Below are 22,627 nucleotides of genomic sequence, written 5' to 3' on the forward strand. Positions count from 1 at the left end.
CGGAGGGCGTGGGCACGAGTGGCCCGCCGCCCGGTCCCTGGGGGCCGTGTGTCCTCTGAAGCGCCCGCCGCTGGAGGCCGCAGGCCGGCCGTCCCCTGGGGGCTGCGCGGAGCTGCTCGGGAGGGCGGGCCGTCCTCTCCCCCGGCTCGGCAGCCCTCGGCTGGCAGAGCTTAGCGTCCCGCCCCCTGGCAACGGGGACGTCTACAGAGCCTAAGGCCGGGGTTACAAAGCGGGGCTTGTGTAGGGGGTGCCAGCCGTGGAGCTGGGCTGGGATATTTGGAACTACACACAGACACACACAGACACAGAGACAGACACAGACACAGACACACACAGACACACACATGCACACAGACACGCACACAGACACAGACACACACAGACACACACACACAGACACCACACACACAGAGACACACACAGACACACAGACACAGATACACACACAGACACCACACACAGACACACACATACATGCACACAGAGACAGACACAGACACACACACAGACACACACACACAGACACCACACACACACAGACACAGACACACACACAGAGAGACACACACAGACACACACACAGACACCACACACAGACACACAGACGCACACACACACATGCACACAGACACACACAGATACACACACACACTTCCTGCACGCACGCGCACACACACACACACAAACACACACACACTTCCCAGACTAGTGATAAAGAACCCATCTGCCAGTGCAGGAGATGTGGGTTCAATCCCTGGGTCAGGAAGATTCCCTGGAGGAGGGCATGGCAACTCACTCTAGTATGCTTGCCTGGAGAATCCCATGGACCGAGGAACCTGGCGGGCTACAGTCCATGGGGTCACAGAGAGTTGGACACAACTGAAGCGACTTAGTGTGTGGTGAGTGTTTATATATATAGAAACAATACATGAATTGATAACTGGCCCAGGATTGATATATTGTTATATACTATCATGTAATATCATAAGTCAGAACTTTCAAATAGCTACAGTTTCATTCTTTGCTTTGTGCTTTATAATGAGCTAAGTATGTTTTCCATGGGCTTCCCTGGTGGCTCAGCTGGTAAGGAATCCGCCTGCAGTGCGGGAGACCTGGGTTTGATCCCTGGGTTGGGAAGATCCCCTGGAGAAGAGAAAGGCTACCCACTCCAGTGTCCTGGCCTGGAAAATTCCACGGACTATATATATAGTCCATGGGATTGCAGAGTTGGACACGACTGAGTGACTTTCACGTTTTCCATGACTATTTTTAGTTGACTTGCAGTAGTAGTATTTTGGGGGGCTTCCATAGGGGAGATCCCCTGAAGTAGGAAATGGCAACCCACTCTAGTATTCTTGCCAGGAAAATTCCATGTACAGTCCTTAGGGTATCTCAGAGTAGACACCGCCGAGCAGCTAAGTACAAGCAGAAGTGTAAGTTTTCAGAGACTGACGCAGAAATTGTCCCCTACTGTGTTTCTTCCTTCTGAGAAGCCCCCTGTCATAGCTGTGAAGATCTCTAGGCAACATAGTCACGTAGCCACTGACAAGGGTAGGCTTAAAACTCCACTAGACCAGGCCTCGCAAAACTGAACTCCACCTTTGTATGATCAGCGCAGCTAACCCCAGTTGGCATTTCTGGACAAATAAATGATGCCACTGTGACCCCTCAATTTGCATTTCAATGGCCTAGTAATGTCCCTTCACTTACCCACTGCTCCCAGGGATGTCAGTGATAAGGAATAATTAATGATTTGTTCGCAAGATCAGATCTTTGATGATAATGTACAACAGATGTACAAATTCTGTATTTAACTTTTATTTGCCTTTTAATTGCTATGGATTTCTAGGCCTGCTACTGGCTACTTTATCAGAGTGAAGAAGCGGTTCCTATCATCTCTTATCCTCGGTCCCAGTGGACATTACAATGTATTTTCTCCAAAATAGAAAAGGCAGTCCAGTTCCATTATGTGTTGTAAAATTGTCGCAGTGCCATCCATTTTAGCTGCAGTTGTCATTTCACTGGGGCAGCGTTCTTGGGATTTAAGAAAGAATAAAAATGGCAAACAGAGAATTTACCGGTGTTTTCGTATCAGACGGTTTCAAGGAGGAATGTTCCTGGAAAGCAGAGGATTCTTCGGACTTCTAAGCACTTGAAAAGAATTTCGAGCTGAGAGAAGGTAATGTGAAATGCTAAGCCTGAGCTCATTTAAAATTCTTCTTTGACTGCCCATCACATCGCAGAGCCGTCTGCTCCGAAGGTCTCTGTCGGCTCTGTGGCCTCCGGAGCTTCATCAGGCCGTTGGCTAGAGTGGAACAGACCGCTCTGCTTCTGGGAAGTGAAGAGAATCTGGGCAGTAGCGCAAGTCCTAAAATATTGATGCGGCCACTGCTAAAGGACAGCAGTATTATATGATGACACGCAGTATGTTGTTCATGCTCTTTTCATTCCCCAGAAAGCATTATGCTGAAACTGTAGGCTGTCAGTCAGGTTAGTTTTGGTAACCACAAAGCAGAGTTTGCCTTTGTGGACATTTATATAACACATGTATATATAATTATATAATTTTTTTTCAATGAATGTAAAAGATTGAAAAGTTGCTTTTCGTCACGTCTAGGGCCTCGCTTAAATCTTGTGTCAGTAGTCACCCAGGTGCACATAGATGGAAGCCTGTGTGACTCTTCTCTTTAAAGGCATATAAGGGACAGTGACAGTAGTGACTAGGAAACATAAATTGTTATCTTGTATCTCGTGAGTTACCATTCTTGAAAGTCAGAGATGATTAAATATTGACCACTTCGTATGGTTCAACCTGACATCAAAGTCTTAGGTCTGCTGTGATGTAGAAGAGCATCAGGTCAGTAAAGCAAATTGATATGATCTTGGGTGGCCTCAGCCTGCAAGGGCTTGGAGCAGGCCTTGGGTTCCCAGCCAGACTGGCCTGGGTCGTGGCGGGGAAAGCGTCAGATCCTAGCCACTAGACCAGTGACCGGTGACAAGGGGCCCTGGCCCTTCAGCTTTGCAGAAAGGAATTTCCACAAAGACAGGAAGTAGTGAAGGAAGTCAAATATTTATTAAGAGAGAAAAAAAGTATAGCACATGTGGATAGATACACGGGCAAACCCAGGGAGAGAGAGGAGGAGATGCTGAGACATGACCTTTGTGGCAGTTTGAATTACTTTTATGGGGTGTTTCTTCTGACAATCCTTTTGGTTTGCCGGGTTCACAGGCCATATTGGGCATATCTCAGGATCCTCCCACATGTGCACACACATCTCTTAGCCAAGATGGATCCTACTGAAGAGGTGTCTGGAGTGCCTAGCATTAGTTAGCACCACTCTCCATTGACCTTCAAGGAGGCTTTCTGTGGTTGTGTGGTTGGAGAGATCTCCGGACTTCAGGAGCAAGAAACACATGGTCTGGACAGGGCCCAGCCACCTCTCTTTAATTGTCCTGCTCGTCTCATCTTGGAGTTTTGATCCTCAGGGAATAAATCTCCAATCATTCTACCCCAGGAGGACCCATCTACCTCTTGCCTCAGTGTAAGCCAGAACCCAGATTCACAACCACTTGTTATTGGAAGCTGATGAGATACAGAGACAAAATGATGTCTGGGAAAGGAATGAGTGATTTATGACTCAGTCTGCACAACAGCAGCAGAAGTGAGGTATCATCCTCATCACTGTACTAGTGGAAAGTGTTACGGTCACCAGATTCTTCACTCTCTGAGCAACATGTTTTAGGCCTGCTGCTGCTGCTACTAAGTCGCTTCAGTCATGTCCGACTCTGTGAGACCCCAAAGAAGGCAGCCCACCAGGCTCCTCTGTCCCTGGGATTCTCTAGGCAAGAACGGAGTGGGTTGCCATTTCCTTCTCCAGTTTTAGGCCTAGGATTATGTAAATCTTTGCGGATAAGTCTTTGCTTCCATGGTTAGCTTCCTGACATGCCTAATACAGCAGATTTTTGTTTCTAAACTCTTTACCGCCTTTCTGACTTATAAATATTTAGGTGATGCCCCTTGGTGACATCATACATTAGTACCTAGGGTGATGCCTTTGTTTCATACTTAAGGGCAGCCTTGCCCAAAAAGATATTAGAAAATACCTCACCCATCCACCACTACTCAACATTCAGAAAACTTAAGATCATGGCATCCGGTGCCATCACTTCATGGCAAATAGATGGGGAAACAATGGAAACAGTGGCAGACTTTATTTTGGGGGGCTCCAAAATCAATGCAGATGGTGACTGCAGCCATGAAATTGAAAGACACTTGCTCCTTGGAAGAAAAGTTATGACCAACCTACACAGCATATTAAAAAGCAGAGACATTACTTTGCCAACAAAGGTCCGTCTAGTCAAGGCTATGGTTTTTCCAGTGGTCATGTATGGATGTGAGAGTTGGACTATAAAGAAAGTTGAGCACTGAAGAATTGATGCTTTTGAACTGTAGTGTTGGAGAAGTTTCTTGAGAGTCCCTTTGACTGCAAGGAGATCCAACCAGTCCATCCTAAAGGAAATCAGTCCTGAGTATTCATTGGAAGGACTGATGTTGAAACTGAAACTCCAATACTTTGGCCACCTCATGCGAAGAGTTGACTCATTGGAAAAGACCCTGATGCTGGGAGGGATTGGGGGCAGGAGGAGAAGGGGACAACAGAGGATGAGATGGTTGGATGGCGTCATCAACTCAATGGACAAGAGTTTGAGTAAACTCTGAGAGTTGGTGATGGACAGGGAGGCCTGGCGTGCTGTGATTCATGGGGTCGCAAAGAGTCGGACATGACTGAGCGACTGAACTGAACTGAACTGATCCACCTCTGCAGTTGTACATTTTCTATTGATTTACTTTTATATCTTGATACTTTCTAAAAATGAGTCACTGAGGCCTTTTGGCTCTATGAATGAAATAGTAATTATTTTGATAATATTTTTAATAATCTTCATTCTTGTGGTAAGATGTTTTTGTTCTTTTGAAAGTTGAGCTGGATAGCGAGTATCCATTAGTTAGAACGGTAGTCAGCTGACATGTTTGTTTTTCAATTATTAATGAAAGTTGGGTTTTGGGTTGTTCAGTGAACCTCAAGAGAATTTCTCCAGACAGTGGTTAGACCCCAGTGCTATCTCAGTGGTGAGAAGCAGTCACATTTTTCAACTGTCTAGATGGGACTTTATTGGAACATTTTGACTGGGACCTAGTCAGCTTCAACTTTACTATAGTTCACAATATATGTATTTTACAATGAGCCTTCCAGAGCCCTCCTTAGTAATGATTCAGAGCTTTCCATTTAAAGAGCCATATGTAATGTTTATAAGTTAATGGATTGATACATTTATAGAACTCTTTTATCTTGAATATGGAAATGCAATGACTAGTTTTTAATGCAGTGGTATTTTTTCAAAACTTCAGCTATTAATGAAACTATTCATTAGAAGTATTTTGCACTTAATCGCTTACAAGCTTGGTGAGACTTGGTCTCATTTTCTGGGCAGTATTGTGTTTTTTGTGGCACTTTGATTCCTAGATACTCAGATGCTTTTGCGTGGGGCATTATCATGTTTTTACAAAATATGCCGTGTGGAAAGTAGAGATTGACAATTACTCTCAGCTCCTACTTGTGGAAACCAAGATAAGTTCATTCCTGGCAGAAAGGAATACTCTAGTATGCAGAGACTTTTGTTCTCAATTACGGTGATTACGTTGACTGTGTGAATGTTCATGTTTAAATGCGTTATCTTACTGAGGAAATTTCACTTTCAGATATTCTTTTCTTTAGCTTCTTCTCTCATAGTGCCAGAGTCTTGTTATGATTGTCTCTGGGTGAACTAAAAATGTTTAAAATTTTTTAATTGTTTCATAGAACAGTGGGAAAATTGGGAGGGACAGAGCAGGTTGAAGTAGATATTAGGGTAAAGCTACAGAAGATTGACATGAAGCTGTTTATAAGTAGAATAAGAAAGCATGTAGATAGCCTCACAGATACTGAAGGATATGCGTGGCTGGGAGAGTGTGTAAAGTCACGAACTTTGATGACAGAAAGACTGAAAGTGAAATTAAGCCTAAAATCTATAAGATATCTCATCTATAACAATTGAGAAACTTCTACATTGTATTAATTCCCTTTCTGATTATAGTTCATTTTTAGGAGGTATTGTTAAAGATTTTTGTTTCCTTCCTTTCCTTTCTTTGTTTACTTTTATTCTAATAGATTTAGATATACCAATGTTAGTACTCTATAAACTTACAGTTCAACACATGCAATCTGTTTTATATTTAGTGAGATTTTGTTGATATCTATTATGTAATCATATAAGTGCTAAAAGAAAACTAATCTGATATAGAAATACATCTGTATATAGTGACTCAAAATCCAAAAGCAATTTGTATATTTATATAAGGTACTGTAAGCAAGATTAAAAGACAATAAAAGTAACAGCACAAAATTGAAAGAGAGATGTGACAATTTAATTTGATCCAAGAGTTCACAGTTATGTGGGGGGAAATCATACAAAACCTAGTGTCACTGTAGAATGATGCTAGAGAATTAACTTCTTATTTTGAAACTTGTAAAGAAATAGAAATAATTATATGTTTTATCTAAGTTTGAAATTTTCTGTAGGGAGAAGGATACCTGATAGTGGAACCGGTTGTCCCGCGGAGTAGTGAGTGCCAAGCCATTGGACGCTGTTCTGAGTCTGTAGTCTACAGTGTGGCCCAAATGTGTGTTTTCATTAAGCTCTTCAGTTGATTCTAAATTGTTGTTCAGTTGCTAAGCTGCATCCGAGTCTTTGCGACCCGTGGACTGCAAGATGCCAGACTTCCCTGTCCTTCACCTATCTCCCAGAGTTTGCTTAAACTCATGTCCATTGAGTTGATGATACCATCTAACCATCTCATCCTCTTTCACCCCCTTCTCCTTCTGCCCTGAATCTTTTCCAGCATCAGGGTCTTTTCCAGTAAGGTGGCTCTTCGCATCAGGTGGCCATAATATTGGAGCTTCAGCTTCAGCACCAGTCCTTCCAATGAGTATTCAGGATTGATTTCCTTTAGGATTGACTGGTTTGATCTCCTTGCTGCCTAAGGGACTCTCAAGAATCTTCTCCAGTACCATAATTCAAAGGCATCAATTCTTCTGTGCTCAGCCTTCTTTATGGTTCAACTCTCACATCCATACATGACTGCTGGAAAAACCATAACTTTGACTATATGGACCTTTGTTGGCAAAGTAATGTCTCTGCTCTTTAATACACTGTCTAGATTTGTCATAGCTCTTCTTCCAAGGAGCAAGCATGAATTTTTGGAGCACATCCTGTTCATCAAGTGTCTTGATTCTAAATATCAGCCAGGACTAGAAACCTCCAGGCCAGATCATCTCTAAAGTTTCTTCTAATTCTGAACTTTCTTAGTCTGTGTTTCTTTGAATGGTATAAACAGGATGTAATCGTTTCTTGGCCTTTTGGCTAAGATCAAGTGTAAACAGGATGTACTCCAGAAATTCAGGAATAAAATAGTTGGAGTGACCATCAAAACCTTGGTAAGTGTAGTGAAACTCACCCGAGACTTCAAAATATAGTTAAAATATGGACAATGGAGTGTGAATCAAGTCCATTCATTCATTCCAAAAATATTTTTAATGCTCCTCAGTTCGAGACAGTGTGCCAAGAACTAGGATATGGTTGTGGTCAGAAGAGTTATGATGATGATAGTTTTGAACTTCATTTATTATGGAAGCTTTGTGTTACCATAGAGAGAATGCTGATTTTTGAGACTGGAGCTTTGACTTCTGGCCCTGCCATCACGCTTGTTCTCTAATTTAGAGTAAGCCACATAACCATTCTGAGTCTCTGTTTTCTGATCTATCATCATGAGAAGGTTAGACCCTTATGGCAGAAAGTGAAGAGGAACTATAGAACTTCTTGATGAAGGTGAAAGAGAAGAGGGGAAAAGCTGGCTTAAAACTCAACATTCAAAAAACTAAGATCATGGCATCTGATCCCATCACTTCATGACAAATAGATGGTGAAACAATAGAAACAGTGACAGATTTTATTTTCTTGGGCTCCAACATCACTGCAGATATGGCTGCAGCCATGAAATTAAAAGACACTTGCTCCTGAAGAAAAGCTATGACAAACGTAGACAGTGTATTAAAAAGCAAAGACATCACTTTGCTTACAAAGGTCCATATAGTCAAAGTTATGGCTTTTCCAGTAGTCATGTATGGATGTGAGAGTTAGACAGTAAAGAAGGCTGAGTGCCAAAGAATTGATGCTTCCAAACTGTGATGCTGGAGAAGACTCTTGAGAGTCCCTCGGACTGCAAGGAGCTCAAACTAGTCAATCCTAAAGGAAATCAACCCTGAATATTCATTGGAAGGTCTGATGCTGAAGCTGGAACTCCAATACTTTGGCCACCTGATGTGAAGAACTGACTCACTGGAAAAGACCCTGATGCTGGGAAAGACTGAGGGCAGGAGGAGAAGAGGACAAAAGAGGATGAGATGGTTGAATGGCATCACTGATGCAATGGACATGAGTTTGAGCAAAGTCTAGGAGATGGTGAAGAATAGGGAAGCGTGGTGTGCTGCAGTCCACAGGGTCTTAAAGAGTCGGATACGACTGAGCGACTAAGTAAGCTCTTGACTTAAAAAATATGAAGCATGGAGATCTTTTTCTCTATATGTGGGTGGTGTGGATATGGGATCAATTTTTTTTTCTTACCCTTTCAGTAGCCATGAATTTTGCTTGACATTCAAGTTGGGTTGGGGGTATCTTCCCTTTTTCCTGCCTCTGTGATATGGTTCTGTAAACATACATTTAAGATGGCATAATTAGATTCCCTTTATAACATGAAATAGGTCTGATCCTAAGCTCATTTACTGTCTTAGAACAGAATTGATCTTGCTTTCACATTTAATTCACCCTCTACAGATTCTGAGAGGAAGAAAAATAGCAATGCTAGCTCTGCGTAACTAGGCCAGAGTTAACAGGGGAAGGTTGGGAATCCAGCGTTATCATATTTGTTTGCCTTTCTCTGTCTCCTTTTTAAGTGTTAATATATGCAGGTCATTCAGATAAACAGTTCTGGCCTGTTTGAGGCTCTTGCCAGTTTGGCTTTACTTATCATACATGTTCAAATGATTCTGCTCTTAATCAATTGTCATGTACCCCATTTACGGTATCTAGGATTACCAGGAGAAAAACAACAGGATGTATTCCATTTGCAATATTAAACATAAAATCCCTTTGCAGATGTCATCTGATGTGTGGAGTATGACATAGCCTTTTCCTTTTAGTTAAATATTATGCACAATATAATGGAAGGACAGAAGATTTCAAGTCAAGGAAACCGTATTGTGGCATTACTAACAGTATGATCTAGAATAAGTTATTTGAGATTTGTCAGAAGCAGTTTTCCTCATCTTTGAAATTAAAACTAGCATCATATTCCTCCCTGGGTTCTTTTCAGAATGAAATACCATACACATAAACCACCCAGCACAGTACCCGCCACCTACCAGGCAGTCAGCAAATAGAATTTCCCCTTCTTCCTTCTTTTTTTTTTTCCTTTTTCTTCATTTATGTATTTTACTGATTTTTCTTACTGTTTTGTAGAAAGCTCTTTTAAAAATATGTCTTTTTCCCCACTGTGTCCCCATTGGCCTAACAAAGCAATAAATTTCTCCTTCACGCCCCCAAAATAATTCTAAAAATATATTTTTAGAAGGACTGGAGTCTAAGTATTAATGGTTTTCCTCCTTTAAAAAAGTTTTTTTGAAGTCTTGGTTCAATATACAAATAAATATCTGCGACTGAAGGAAATAATTAGGGAACAATGTGTGTGTCATTGTATGGCCAGATTGTATGGGAGATGGAGGGAGAGGAGTATAGCAGAGGCTGCTCTGTGGCAGGCCTGCCGTGTTGTATCACTCAGTACCCCAGTCAGGGAGGTCCCGCGGTCCCGTGGCTGAGACGCTCCCGGTGCAGGGGGCCCGGGTTCGATCCCTGGTCAGGGAACTCAAACTCAGTCTCACATGCCACAACTAAGAGATTCTGCGCGCCGTACCGAAGACTGAAGAGTCTGCATGTCAGACAAATAAATAAAAAAACTATCAACTCCGGAAACAGGTCTTTCTCCACCTCATTTTATCTCGTTAGATGAGGAAACTGGCACCCAACCTGTGTTACGTAATGTCAGACTGTTACCAGTTGTAGTTTGGGGAGTGGAGTCTAGGTCTCCCTTCTTGGCTGTCCACAAGTGCCCACGCATTCTCCGTCACCGCAGAGAGGAGGGCGGCTTTGCCTCCTAAGTGGAAGGAAGCAGGGTCACGGTGTGGAGTAGGAGGCCAGACCAGGGACTTTTTCACGCTAGACTCATGGTGCTCTGCTCGCCCTCCAATTTGAAGCCCACTTCTCAAGAAGGAGATGGCAGCCCACTCCTGTCTTCTTGTCTGGAGAGTCCTGTGGACGCGGCAGCCTGGTGGGCTACAGTCCAGGGGGTCGCAGAGTCAGACATGACTGAGCGACTTCACTGTCTTCTTCCCTCCTGCCATAGTAAGACATGGTTTAGCCATATGTCATATTCTTCAAGTAGGTTGGGATAGACAGATTGAGCACAATTGTTCTATGGTATACTGCCTGGATAAGAAATGATCATATAATCATACCAAAATAAATCCATATAGGTCTGTAAAGTTTTAAAAATGTTTTGACAGTCTTATTTATTTTTCTTTATTGCTCCCAGACAATTCAGAAGTATTTGGACATCTCTATATGTGCTGTGCATAATATCAGAAATAAATACTGTAGTATATTTCTTCCAGGTTCTACTTGGCTCCCAGTGACTGTAGAATAGCAGGAAAAAATGTATTTCTTATTGTGGTTTACAGCATTACTTCTTTCATCTTTTATTGAAGACAAAGACTGGTTTATAGTGCTTTTCAGTCTATAGTTTATTATAAAAAAGAACTAACTAATGAAAATATAGCCATATATAGCTGTTTTGCAAATTCATTAAGAAAGAAACTACATTTGAGGGAAAATTAAAAAAAAAAAATTAAAGCCATGCAGTAGCCAGTGAGATGTGAGGCAGCTAATTGCTTCTGTCCCTTTTGAAATTACTCAGCCTGAAAAAGATAGCACATATTGATTTACTGTATAGTAAATGTCCCATGTCTGTGCTCCCCTCACACCCAGATGCACACACACACTGCATATTCACACACAGCAGGAGCATCACGAAACTGAGCACCCACCCATTTCTTTCATCAAACTTACGTAATAAAATCAGGATGGAACATTTTCCTCCTTTGCAGAGGGAAATAGCATAAAATCATGAAAACCCACAAATGAATGGCAGTGTAATATTATCTTGAATGCATGATATATTTGTTTGCTTTAAATCTTTAAAGAAAAGCAAGTTTTCCAAGGAAAAAAATATTTCCTGATGATGTAGTAGTATCAGCTGATCCATATGCATATTAATATATCTATATGCATTTGTAGTGTTAGAAGCGATGTCAAAACTTAGACTTGGTTGATCATTTTTTTTGAAGTTAATATGAAGATTATGCAAATTCAAACTGTGCTTGTCAATATGGTCTTTTGCTTTATTTCAGGAATGATCCACTCATCTAGAGAATGGGGGTTTTATTCATATATGTTGTAACTCCTGTTTGTGATTTTTCTATAAACGTTAGATTATTTTTTTCAGCGTAGACTTTGAAAGTGCTAGTGTTGATTGTCCTGAAGCCAGATCATTAAAATGAGTGAGAAGTTTAAAAAAAAAATAGATCTCATAGAGGAAACTGCTTTGAAGGATACTCTGTAATTACTCGTGTAAACATGCATTTCTTGAGTGTGATAGCATGTGTGTGTTTCTTTTTTGCTTTAAATGAACATAAATTTTATCTGTGATTTTTAGGTGTGATCCTGGTTGCTTTTATAGCTCAGATAGTTCAGGAATTCACTGTGTTACAGTATATTGCACTTTATCTTGAAAGGATCAGAGCATCCTTATTTGTAGAAGAGATGGGATTTTGTGATTGGAATGACTTTTCCTTTATTAGATTGTGTGTTAATATATTTCTGTGTGTCCTTTATGTCAGAAAAATGTGTATCACTCCCCCACACCACCACGTTTTTTTGGGAAATATATTTGTCCTCCTTGTTTGACGTTAGCATCTATTCCCAAAGAGCTCTGTTTCAGATTTTCATGGAGCTTCGTTGACGGCTCTTCTGTAAACATACCAGCTCCCCTTTCATCCCAGGATTCTGAATACAGGCTTGGCTGCTCCTGCAAGGCTGCTGTTGCCTGGCGAGTTCCCATTAACACAGCCACGACTCCTGGGTTAGATAATGGACTCAAAGGTTAAGAGCAGAGGATCTCAGCAGCTCCAATCAGCAGGGCTTTTCCAGGGCTAATTACCTCTTTGCTGCGCTGACTCTAATGTGACATGTTTATTGCCTTAACTAACAACTCATTAGCTTAGTTGATGTTTTTGTCAATATTAATTCGTTCATTTAAGCCAAGTCAAAGCTTAAACAAAGATGTCCAGACTGAGAAACGGGCAGCAGAGCGACTTTTGTTTGCTCATCTTGTTTTTTTTTTTCCTCCCTTACTCAACCTCAATAAAATAAATGTGTAGAAAGGAAACATTTAGAGTGTTTATATTGAGAATGTTGGTATTCCTTTGCCTGCATGTAGAACAATTCTGACTTTATTTCTCCTGTAGTTATTCTCCATTCATGTCACAGCTTACTTAATATTTAGTATCTACTAAGGGCCATTATGTTTCCCCAGTGGCTCTGCGGTAAAGAATTTGCCTGCAGTGCTGGAGATGCAGAAGACATGGGTTCGATCCCTGGGTCAGGAAGATCCCCTGGAGGAGGGCATGGCAACCCACGCCAGTATTCTTGCCTAGAGAATCCCATGGACTTAGGAGCCTGGCGGGCTATAGTCCATTAGGTTGCACAGAGTCGGACAAGACTGAAGCAACTGAGCAACTCTCTTTAATCTTTGACTCTGTATCTCTAAAGGGTTAATGTTCAGCAGCTCCTTGTTCCAGTTGAATGTTTTACTGTGGTTATTAGAAAAGAGATCACTCTCCACCAGACTACCTATAAAGTTACTTTGAGATTTATCTTATAATGATCACAAACTTCCTTAATTAGCCTGTGTGGATTATTTAAAAAGTGGAAGCAGTGATGAAGTTATAGCAAGTGTTTTTTTCCATACTTTTGGTTATCATCAATAGTATTTATTAAAGAATGTCATTGTTTTGATTTTATGTGTTTGTAAATAACAGTGAAATTCTAGAAGCCCGAGAGTGGTACACATGGATAAAGTAACTGGGCGTGAGCCCTTGATTGAGTAGGGGGTCAGTTACTTTGGAGAGACACACCAGCATCTTCTGAATCCTGTAATACATTGGCCCAACCCCTCTCACGTGATGTTAATGGGGTACAGATGACCAGAAATGGTTAAGATCAAATGCTAGTGGAAATGCAGTGTTAGGAGAGTTTCACCTTTGAAAAAAGGCCAGTCTCTGCTTAGAAGGCCAGAGACTCACACTGGTTGGTTGGTTCCTGGAGGTGTTCAGGCCTAGAGGAGGCTGATGGAAGCTATGCATAGAATATGGTAAGAAATACATGTTGTATAAACCAGAGAAACTCCTGTTTCCTCCATCTTTCTGTATCTAGAGAGCGTTCCAAGGACACCAAATTGTTATCAGTAGTTGTGAGAACTCACTGTCCCAGAAGATAAAAATACTTTAATTTGTGCAATTGCCTGTCACCTCTTGCAGAGTGCTTCCCCTCTCTCTCATTTTATAGGCTCTTGGTCTGCCTTATTTTTATTTATAGGACTTAGTACTACTCTACCTTCCTATGTGTTCACTTGGTTGTTTTGTCCCAGCTAGAATACAGGTTTCATGAGAGTTTCATAAGCTTCAACTTGGTTGACCTGCACTTTAGAACCATGCCTGATCCCCCAGCTATTAGGTGCAAGAGCTAGAATAATGGGTCAGTGAAAGGATCCCCCAGCTATTAGGTGCCAGAGCTAGAACTTGAACCCCTATTCTCTTGCTTTACCCTCCTCCCCTCCCCCCAATCATTCATGACATTCAACAGCCACACACCTTTGGGGAAACGGACATAGAAGTATTTAGATCATTCAACTAAAGATTCCATTAAAAAAAAAAGAACTCCATAGATTCATGGATTTTTTTTTTTTTTTTTTTTTTTACTTCTTTGACATCATAAACATCTACTTCTACTATTTTACTTCTTTATTGCTGATCTGCAAATTGTCAGTCAAGCACGTTTTATCTTCCTTAAGGAGGAAAAGAGCCTTATGCAGTAAGTAATATCCTTTTGTGTAAGGTACACTCTTATTTTGGTCTTCTACCCAAAATACATTAAATACCAAAAGCAAAATGAGATTAAATTCCACTGTGTAACACAACTTAATTAGGAACTCAAACAGAAAAACAAAATGTCCTTTCAATCAAGCAGCATTGGATTTTCTACTCTTCTGATTGTGGAACAAGAAACAGCTACTTTCTTTGAATCAAAACTGTTTTGACTAAGCTGATACCACATTAATAAGTTTTAAAATAACTTCCTAATTTAGCAAAAAAATTTTATGCCTTTTAGTAAGTGAAATGATGACTTGGTTTCTATGCAATATAGGATGTAAAAAGTTCAAAAGTAGTTTTTTATAGCTATTAATACAAAGCCTCTCATTATAGAAATGTTTATTATTCTATGTCCATGAATAATGCACACAGTATTGGGATTATTTTTAATCAAATCATGTACCTGTATAAAGCCAAGGAATAGAATTCTAGATGGCACTTTGCCATCCTGGTTCTTTGATGGACATTAGCAAGTGGGAAAAGGCTTCATTCAGTTGGTTATACTTTGAAATAAGTGGCCAATCATTATTAATTCATTTTGCACTCATTGTAATGGCACAAATCATCATAAATTCATCTGGTTTAAAGTGCATATAATATGTTCTCCCACAGGAAGTTCTTGTAATTGAGCTATTAATTAGTACATTTTTTAAATACAATCTTTTTTTTTCCCCCTTCTGTACTCTTCAGAGCTGAGGAGGTTAGTGGCCATTTCTTTATTAATTATCTTCTTTTAAGTATGATGAACCAGTCTTTCTAAACTAGGCCTGTTAACTAGCCAAGTGTTCAGTCGCTCAGTTGTGTCCGACTCTTTGTGACCCCAAGGACAATAGCCCACCAGGCTCCTCTGTCCATGGAATTCTTCAGGCAAGAATGCTGGAGTGGGTTGCCATTTCCTTCTCCAGTTAACTAGCCAAACAGGGACCCAAACCCAAGAAAATGGTGCCGTATATTGCCTACCAGCAGGACAATAGCAATAATTGTCAGTGATCTTGAAGGGCTCTTAGAAAATTCTCTGAAATGCTTTGGTTTTATAATAATTCCAGTAAGAAGATCTCATTCTCTCTTGGTAAGCATAGTTTGACTGTGGCTTCTATTTTAATTGCAAATTCTTAGAATGTCTCCCTGTAGCCCCTGGTTTCCTATAAACATTTCCTGCCATAATATCCAGGTCCCCTTGACCCCGGCAGGTGCTTGGTAGTGGAGGTCTCCCTCCACCCCGTTCTTCTGCGTGGTCCTTCCCCGTTTCCTGCTTCAGCGTCTTCAGTTACCCAGTGCCTTCTTCATTGGGCAGTTCCAGGTGCTAGAGGGCTTATGCCAGCTGGTTGCAGAACAGTGAGACCTTCATGCTTCAAGAGGAGCATCTAAGGGAAAACGTAGTCCAAAAAAAAAAAAGAAAAATTGCAAATGCAAAACTGGGAAAAATATCATTGATTTTAAAACTTTTTAAATGATCTTTTCTTATTTAGTGCCATTTCAGCACAAATAGAAACTGGGTTCAAAAAATATTACACACTTCGTGTTTGTGTCATGAACATGTCATGTTAGTAGAATCTGTGGTTATATGAAAATAAAGATTTGAGTTAGTGTTAAAAATGTTTTGTTAATGTGTTTAACTACCAGTTAACTCTGTGCCTGTGTGTTTTAAGTGAATAAAATAAGTCATTTTTTTTCATTATGTTTTGAACAGTGTGCTAACGTTGTTCTTTGTGCTACGGAGAGCTCAGGGTACAATCAAGTTTAGTTTCTATACTTGTGTTAGAAATGCAAAAGGGGAAAAAGTGGAAAAGAATCAATAATATAAAAGTGTTATTTATTATCAAATGATGCTGAAAATGATACCTGATGCTTATAGAAATATATAACTATAGTTCTTTATAATTAATAGGGTTGTCTTATAATAGTTATTTATTAAATGTAGAGTACATTAATAAAGTGAGCCTACATTTTGTGATAAGGATTGAAAAATAATCCATAAAGCAAATTCATTATTTCTTCGTAAGTAACAGCCTCAGAGCATGTGTGTGTGTGTGTGTCTGTGTGTGTGTGTGTGTGTGTGTATTATGACTTGTATTGTTAATCTTTTGAAAGAGCTGGTCATCATAACCAGCCAGATAGGGTAAAAATGTTTTAAGTTGGCATTTTCCCTTGGTCAGTTCATGACAGGACAGCAGTCATCTTGCCAGAGCAACAAGTTAGCCGTAGTATATGGCTATACCCATAGCTTACATAGGCTTTATTTTGCTATCTCTGTGTCAATCCTTTTCTCATTTTTAGCATGTTGCTGTTACAGCAAAGTGTAAATATTTTCTTGCAGCGTTGTGCCTCTATAGCACTTTAAAAAAAAAAGGTAAGATTAAAGTAGGAACACTTCTAAAAAGAACAGCTTGAGATAAGCTTGAGATAAAGCTGCACTAAAATATGAGCTATTGTTATTACTCTTGACTGCATGACAACAGAATTACTTTCTCAACAGCTGGAGGGTCTAAGTTAATTGTGATTTATCCAATGCTGGATTTTAGTGCTTTCTGCTTTTTAAGGGGCTCTGTCTTGATTTGATTTCTTGCCAGTGTTCTGAGCCAGTCTGCATTTTGTAGTTCATTTGCACATTTGGCTAGACATAGAGTGGTGATGGAGTGGGGCGGAGGGTGCTGCGTGTTTAATTCCCACCATAAAGCTGCCACAGTGTCTGTACTCTGTACCCGTCTTACTGGTAAGAAAGACTAGTCTTCTGATAACCCTGCCATGAATATGGTCACAGGTTGACTTGAATAATGCTGAATTCCATCCTGTAACGAGTTAGGAACCTCTTGGCAGTCTCTGAAAAGTCAGTGGCCGGTACTGGGACTTCTCAGCTGCGATTCTTAGAATGGGGAAGGACATGCAGTTCCTTGGGACAGTACAAACAGCAGTTGTAACAAGCAGCAGTTTTTTCAGAACTTGCTGAGGTCATCCTTTCGGGCATGTTCAGTTGTGTCTGACTCTTTGCAACCCCATGAACTGTAGCCCGCCGGGCTCCTCTGTCCATGGAATGTTCCAGGCAAGAATACTGGAGTGGGTTGTCGTTTCCTACTCCAGGGGATCTTCCCAGCCCAGGGATCGAAGCTGCATCTCTTGCTTCTACTGCACTGGCAGGCAGATTCTTTTACCACTGAGCCATCTGGAAAGCCCTCTGATATCATGGGCCAGTAAAACTTCCAAAAATAAAATTTGGGAGTATTTAGCAGAACTTTGTTTTATTTTGCTGAGTGCAAACATTAAAAAATACCACTATCTATATCATTTTATATAAAAAAAATTATTCACCAAAAAAGCAGTAAGTACATAACCTTAGAATAATCACTCTTTTAAACTGAATAAATTTAGCTTTATGAAAAAAACACTCATTACATTATTTATATTTTTACCATTTCACCAGAGAGTCATGGAAACTTGGACATAGACCAGCACAGGTTTGTAGCAGATTCTTGGAAATTTGTGTTCTGTGCATAATTTTACTGTCCATGCTGGGTGCACACTGTATAAAGTAATTTTCAGTATTTGCCAAAGCAAGAATTATGTATTAAGTACTTACTGAATTTATAAATCATGGTGATAAAACTCATGTGAAGGTAAAAAAAAGCTTTTTAATGAAAATTTCATATGACCCAGGGAATTTACTAATTTAGCAGATGTGAAAAAGTAATAAAATTAACTTTGGACTAATTTTGGAATTAATTAACTTTGGAATAAACACCAAAGATGCCATATTGTTAAAATTCTCCAAGCCAGGCTTCAGCAATACGTGAACCGTGAACTTCCAGATGTTCAAGCTGGTTTTAGAAAAGGCAGAGGAATCAGAGATCAAATTGCCGACATCCTCTTCCTGCTGGGAGGGCGGGTGCAGTACTGAATATGTCATCAACCATTTAGTGGACGTGATACAGCTAAGAGAGTCGAGACAATGACGACTTGGTATATCTGTATTTAGCCGTTGAACCAGTAATAGCAACCTTCTCATTGTGTGAGAAAAGATAAAACATCATTTGTTTCATCTGTTTTGGTAGAGTGTCATGAATAACACATGGTTGTAAAGACCTAAGTTGTGTTCAGAGATGTATAGTGGTCCCATCGCCCGTGGCCTGGGCCACAGGGGCTGCAGCGAACCCCCTGCCGTCCAGTTCTCAGTTACCTCATCTACAACATGGGGACTGATCATTGTTTTCTAAGATCTTTTCGACTGGAAAATGCTGTGATTCTAATTCATCCAATTGGCTGGGGATAAGTAGATCAGAATTTAAGAGGCGGTAGGTCTTGCCCCTTCCTAAAAATCTAACCTCTCCTTCACTTAGAACTTTCCGGTGTTTTCCCACTGTCACCAGAATAAACAGACTCTTGGCATGGCACGCACGGCCCTTTGTGATCAGGCTCTAAGAGCGGGTCCTGCCTCGCGTCCCTCTGTTATATTTCATCCCCTTCCTCCTCTTTTCCCTCTTGCCCATCACCCCAACCCTTTCCCTTTCCTCTGACAAATTTCCCAGCCCTGCTGAACTGTGTGTAACCGCTTGGTCTGGCCACGTTCCCGCTCATCTCCTGGTCTTTAGACGTGTTGTTCTTTCTGCCTACAGTATTTTTTATTCCATACTCCTCTCCCATGAGTGACTAAGTCCTACTTAACCTTTAGGTTTGGATATTCAGCTCACCTTTCCCTTCTTGAATCCCTAAGATCAGATTAAGTGCTCCTGTTAAGTTCTACCTTGATACCTTGAGCTTATAAATATTTTAACACTCTTCGTGATATATTCAGATTGCCTGTTTGCTCACCTGTATCCTGAGCAATGAATTTCCTTGAAAAAAAACTGAGTCTTGTTCTCTTTTGTCTCCCCAGCGCTTAACATACTGCAGCAATACTCTGTAAATAGTTCTTTCAGGAATCTTGGGATGGAAGGGTTGGGACCAAATTGTGAAAAGTCTTGACTGAATATCAAGCCAGTGTGTTAAACTTCTTAAAGCTGCCACTGGGAAAGCCTTTTACAAAGGACTCAGTCATAGTGGCAGATGGTGGCATCCTTCTCCACCTTGCTCTCTCAGAGAGGTAATGTTCCTGGACTGTAGAACAGCGGGGCACTTATGTAAAATAAGTTAATGTATGCTTTTGGACAAAATTAGATTCTATCTTGTACAGATTAAAACAACCTTTATTGGGTACACCCAGTTTTAGAAATTGGGTGAGAGAGATTTTAGAAAAGTTCTGAGAGATAAACTTAAAATTCATAAAGTTCTGTCACAAGTTGTTTTGTTTTTTTTTTTTGTCAATAGAGAAAGTACTATCATTGTCTTAATTTTAGCTTTTTTTATCACCTTGGTCCATATTGCTTAGCACCTAAATCATATGGAGTCATAAGTTAGATAAACTCTAAATTACAGAATACAAGTTGGAAAGGAATAAATGTACCTTTCCCCCATTACTATTATCATATAAAGCATTTTTTTTTTAATCTGGTTGTTTAGTACCAACAGAAAGAATATATGATACAGAAATTTGAATCCTGAGATATCTTCAGAACGTAAGTGTCAGTATTGCTGGTAACTTTCAAGTCGTAAGCATGTTATTAATCAACAAGGCTAGAAATCCTCTTTATCTTCTCATCTTTACATGTTTTGTTGGGAATAACTTGTCAGAGACAGATAAGGAATTTTAACATCTGTTATGTCTTTATCACTCCAAAACAGATCATTGAAAAAAAAAAAAAAAACAGACACTCACTAGTAGATTTAAAATGTGTGTGTTAAATAGGTCATTTTCCTCTCTGCTTCCCTTGATGCCTCCCCAAATGGTAGAAGCTGCCCCGCCAGAGCTGTTGGGGCCTTGGCTGTGTGTTGTTTTCAGTCGCTAAGTTGTGTCTGACTCTTTTGCGACCCCATGGACTGTAGCCCGCTAGGCTCCTCTGTCCGTGGGATTTCCCAGGCAAGGACACTGGAGTAGGTTGCCATCTCCTTCTCCAGGGGATCTTCCCGACCCAGGCATCAAAATTGTGTCTCCTGCATTGCAGGTGGATTCTTTACCATGAAGCCAACAGGGACGCCATCCTTCTATTTACCGCCATTTCAATTCATTCTCATTTAACAATCAGCTATAACCTAAAAGTGAGCAAATGCTTTTATTTATTGAGTGCAGTAAATTAAATTTCATATGCTACGTTCTTAATTTTGGAAACAGACAAGTTCAACCTGTTATTCAGAATGAGCCCTGATAGCCCTTCATGGAACACTTGCCGATGTAGCCCTTGGCAGTACACTCTGTATGTTTCTAATTCATTTAGCACCCTGGTCCTTTGCAGTAGCTATTATGATCCCCATTTCACAGATAAGGAAACTGAGGTTCACTGAGTATCTTCCTAAGTCTAACCCCCTAGTAAGTTATCAAACTGGTTAATACTCTGTTGAATCTGAAAACTTTCCCTTTAACCAGTATGCTATACAGTGATGTGATTTAAAGATGGTTTTGATACTCCCTTTAAAGTACATGGTTAAGTGAACTGTAAACTTGAGATCTTTTATAGTCTTACTATTCGAAACCCCTTTTCAATTAAAAAAAAGTAAATCCAAAGTGGTTTACATTTTGAAAATATAGTTCAAAGAAAACATCACAAGGAAAATTACTTTATCGGTCTGTCTTTTCTTTCGTCGTTTTAGGTAAGGCCCTGACATTTCTTCTGCTGCAGCCGCCAAGCCCTAAGCTTCCTCCGCACAGTACCATCCGCAGAACAGCCATTGACCTGATTGGACGTGGTTTCACCGTCTGGGAGCCCTATATGGATGTGTCTGCCGTCCTCATGGGGCTTCTCGAACTCTGTGCCGACGCTGAGAAACAACTCGCCAAGTAGGTGTTCCATCTCAGTGCGTTTGGCTTCTGTTGGTTTTGTTTCATTTTAGCAGAGGTCACTGATTATAATTTTTTAAATAATTTTTAAATTTATAAAAATAATCTTTGGGGGGCATTTTTAATGGACAAAAAAAATAGACCAGTATCTCAAGATATGAAATTTTGGAAGTAGACAATGAAAGGGAGATACGTCTCTGTAATTTTAATACAATTGAGCTTTAGCTGTAAGGATTTGTGAAGATTTTGAAGGATTTGTCTGTGACATAGTTTTAACTTTATTTTTATTGCACTTTGAGATATTATCAGCTAATAATAGTATAAGCATGTCGTATATAAGGAAAATAATACATGTGGTTGCTCAAAATGTTGTACTGGTACAATACATGGCCCAGTTGTTGGGGAAATTACTCCTTTGCCCTCATGTTAATTTTTAGACCTACTTTATTGAGGCTTTATCTGCACACAGTAGACGATCAGCCCTCAGGGGGTTGCAGTGGTCCAGGGAAGCGGGAAGAGAACAGTGGGCAAGGAGGAAGAGCTGAGGCAGTTCCTAAAATGAAACTGAGGCCGGCGCTAAAAGTTAGTGTTGAGAACCCAGCCTCCGGCTTCCTGGAGGGTCTTTTTTGTTTCGCTTTGATGGTGTAGATCACATAGAATATGAAATTGACCACTGAGTCCCTCTTAAAGGATACAGTTCAGTGACACTGACTGCATTGCAGTTATGCTGTCATGAGCACTCCCTGGTTCCCAGGTGTGGTCACCTGATGGAAACTCCATGTCCATTGAGAAGTCACTTCCCGTTCTCTCCTCCCAGAGGCCCCTGACGGTCTTCCGTCTCTGTGAGGTTGCCTGTCGTGGCTGTTTCACATAGATGGAGTTATATAGTATGTGGCCTCTTGTGTCTGACGTCTCTCGCTCAGCATGATGATCCCAAGGTTCGCTCATGTTTCAGCCTCTTTTCAGTCCTTCATTTCTTTGTATGGTTGAGCAATATTCCATTCTGTTGATATACCACATTTTATTTCTCTGTCCATTGATGGTCGTTTGGGTTGTTTCTACTCTATTCCACTGTTGTGAATAGAGCTGCTATGAAAATGCAAATTCGTGTAGATGTATTTGCTTGAACAGCCACTTTGATTTCTCTCAGGTAGGTGACCTGAAAGTGGAATTGCTGGGTCACGTGGTAATCCTGTGTGTAACCTATTAAGGTGATTCAGCAAGCAGTTCTCCACAGTAGCTACACAGCTTTATACGTGTGCTAGCAGTGTGCAAGCGTCCATTTTCTCTACATCCTTGCCATCACCTATCTTCTGCTTTTGTTGTTGCTTTTCAAGTGTAGTCATCC

At 40.5% G+C, this 22,627-nt stretch overlaps 1 protein-coding gene across 2 annotated transcripts in view; it reads left to right on the forward strand.

The window, feature by feature from the left end:
* The window catches only part of WDR7 (WD repeat domain 7), a 331,772-nt gene that overhangs the window by 209,407 nt on the left and 99,738 nt on the right, over positions 1-22,627 (forward strand). For both annotated transcript variants that reach the window (XM_065932803.1, XM_065932802.1), the window contains one exon: positions 21,093-21,279. In XM_065932803.1, coding sequence (XP_065788875.1) covers positions 21,093-21,279 — 187 coding nt within the window. The remainder of the gene's footprint in view (positions 1-21,092; positions 21,280-22,627) is intronic.

Source organism: Muntiacus reevesi, chromosome 4 (genome assembly GCF_963930625.1).
Source record: "Muntiacus reevesi chromosome 4, mMunRee1.1, whole genome shotgun sequence".
Taxonomy (NCBI): Eukaryota; Metazoa; Chordata; class Mammalia; order Artiodactyla; family Cervidae; genus Muntiacus; species Muntiacus reevesi.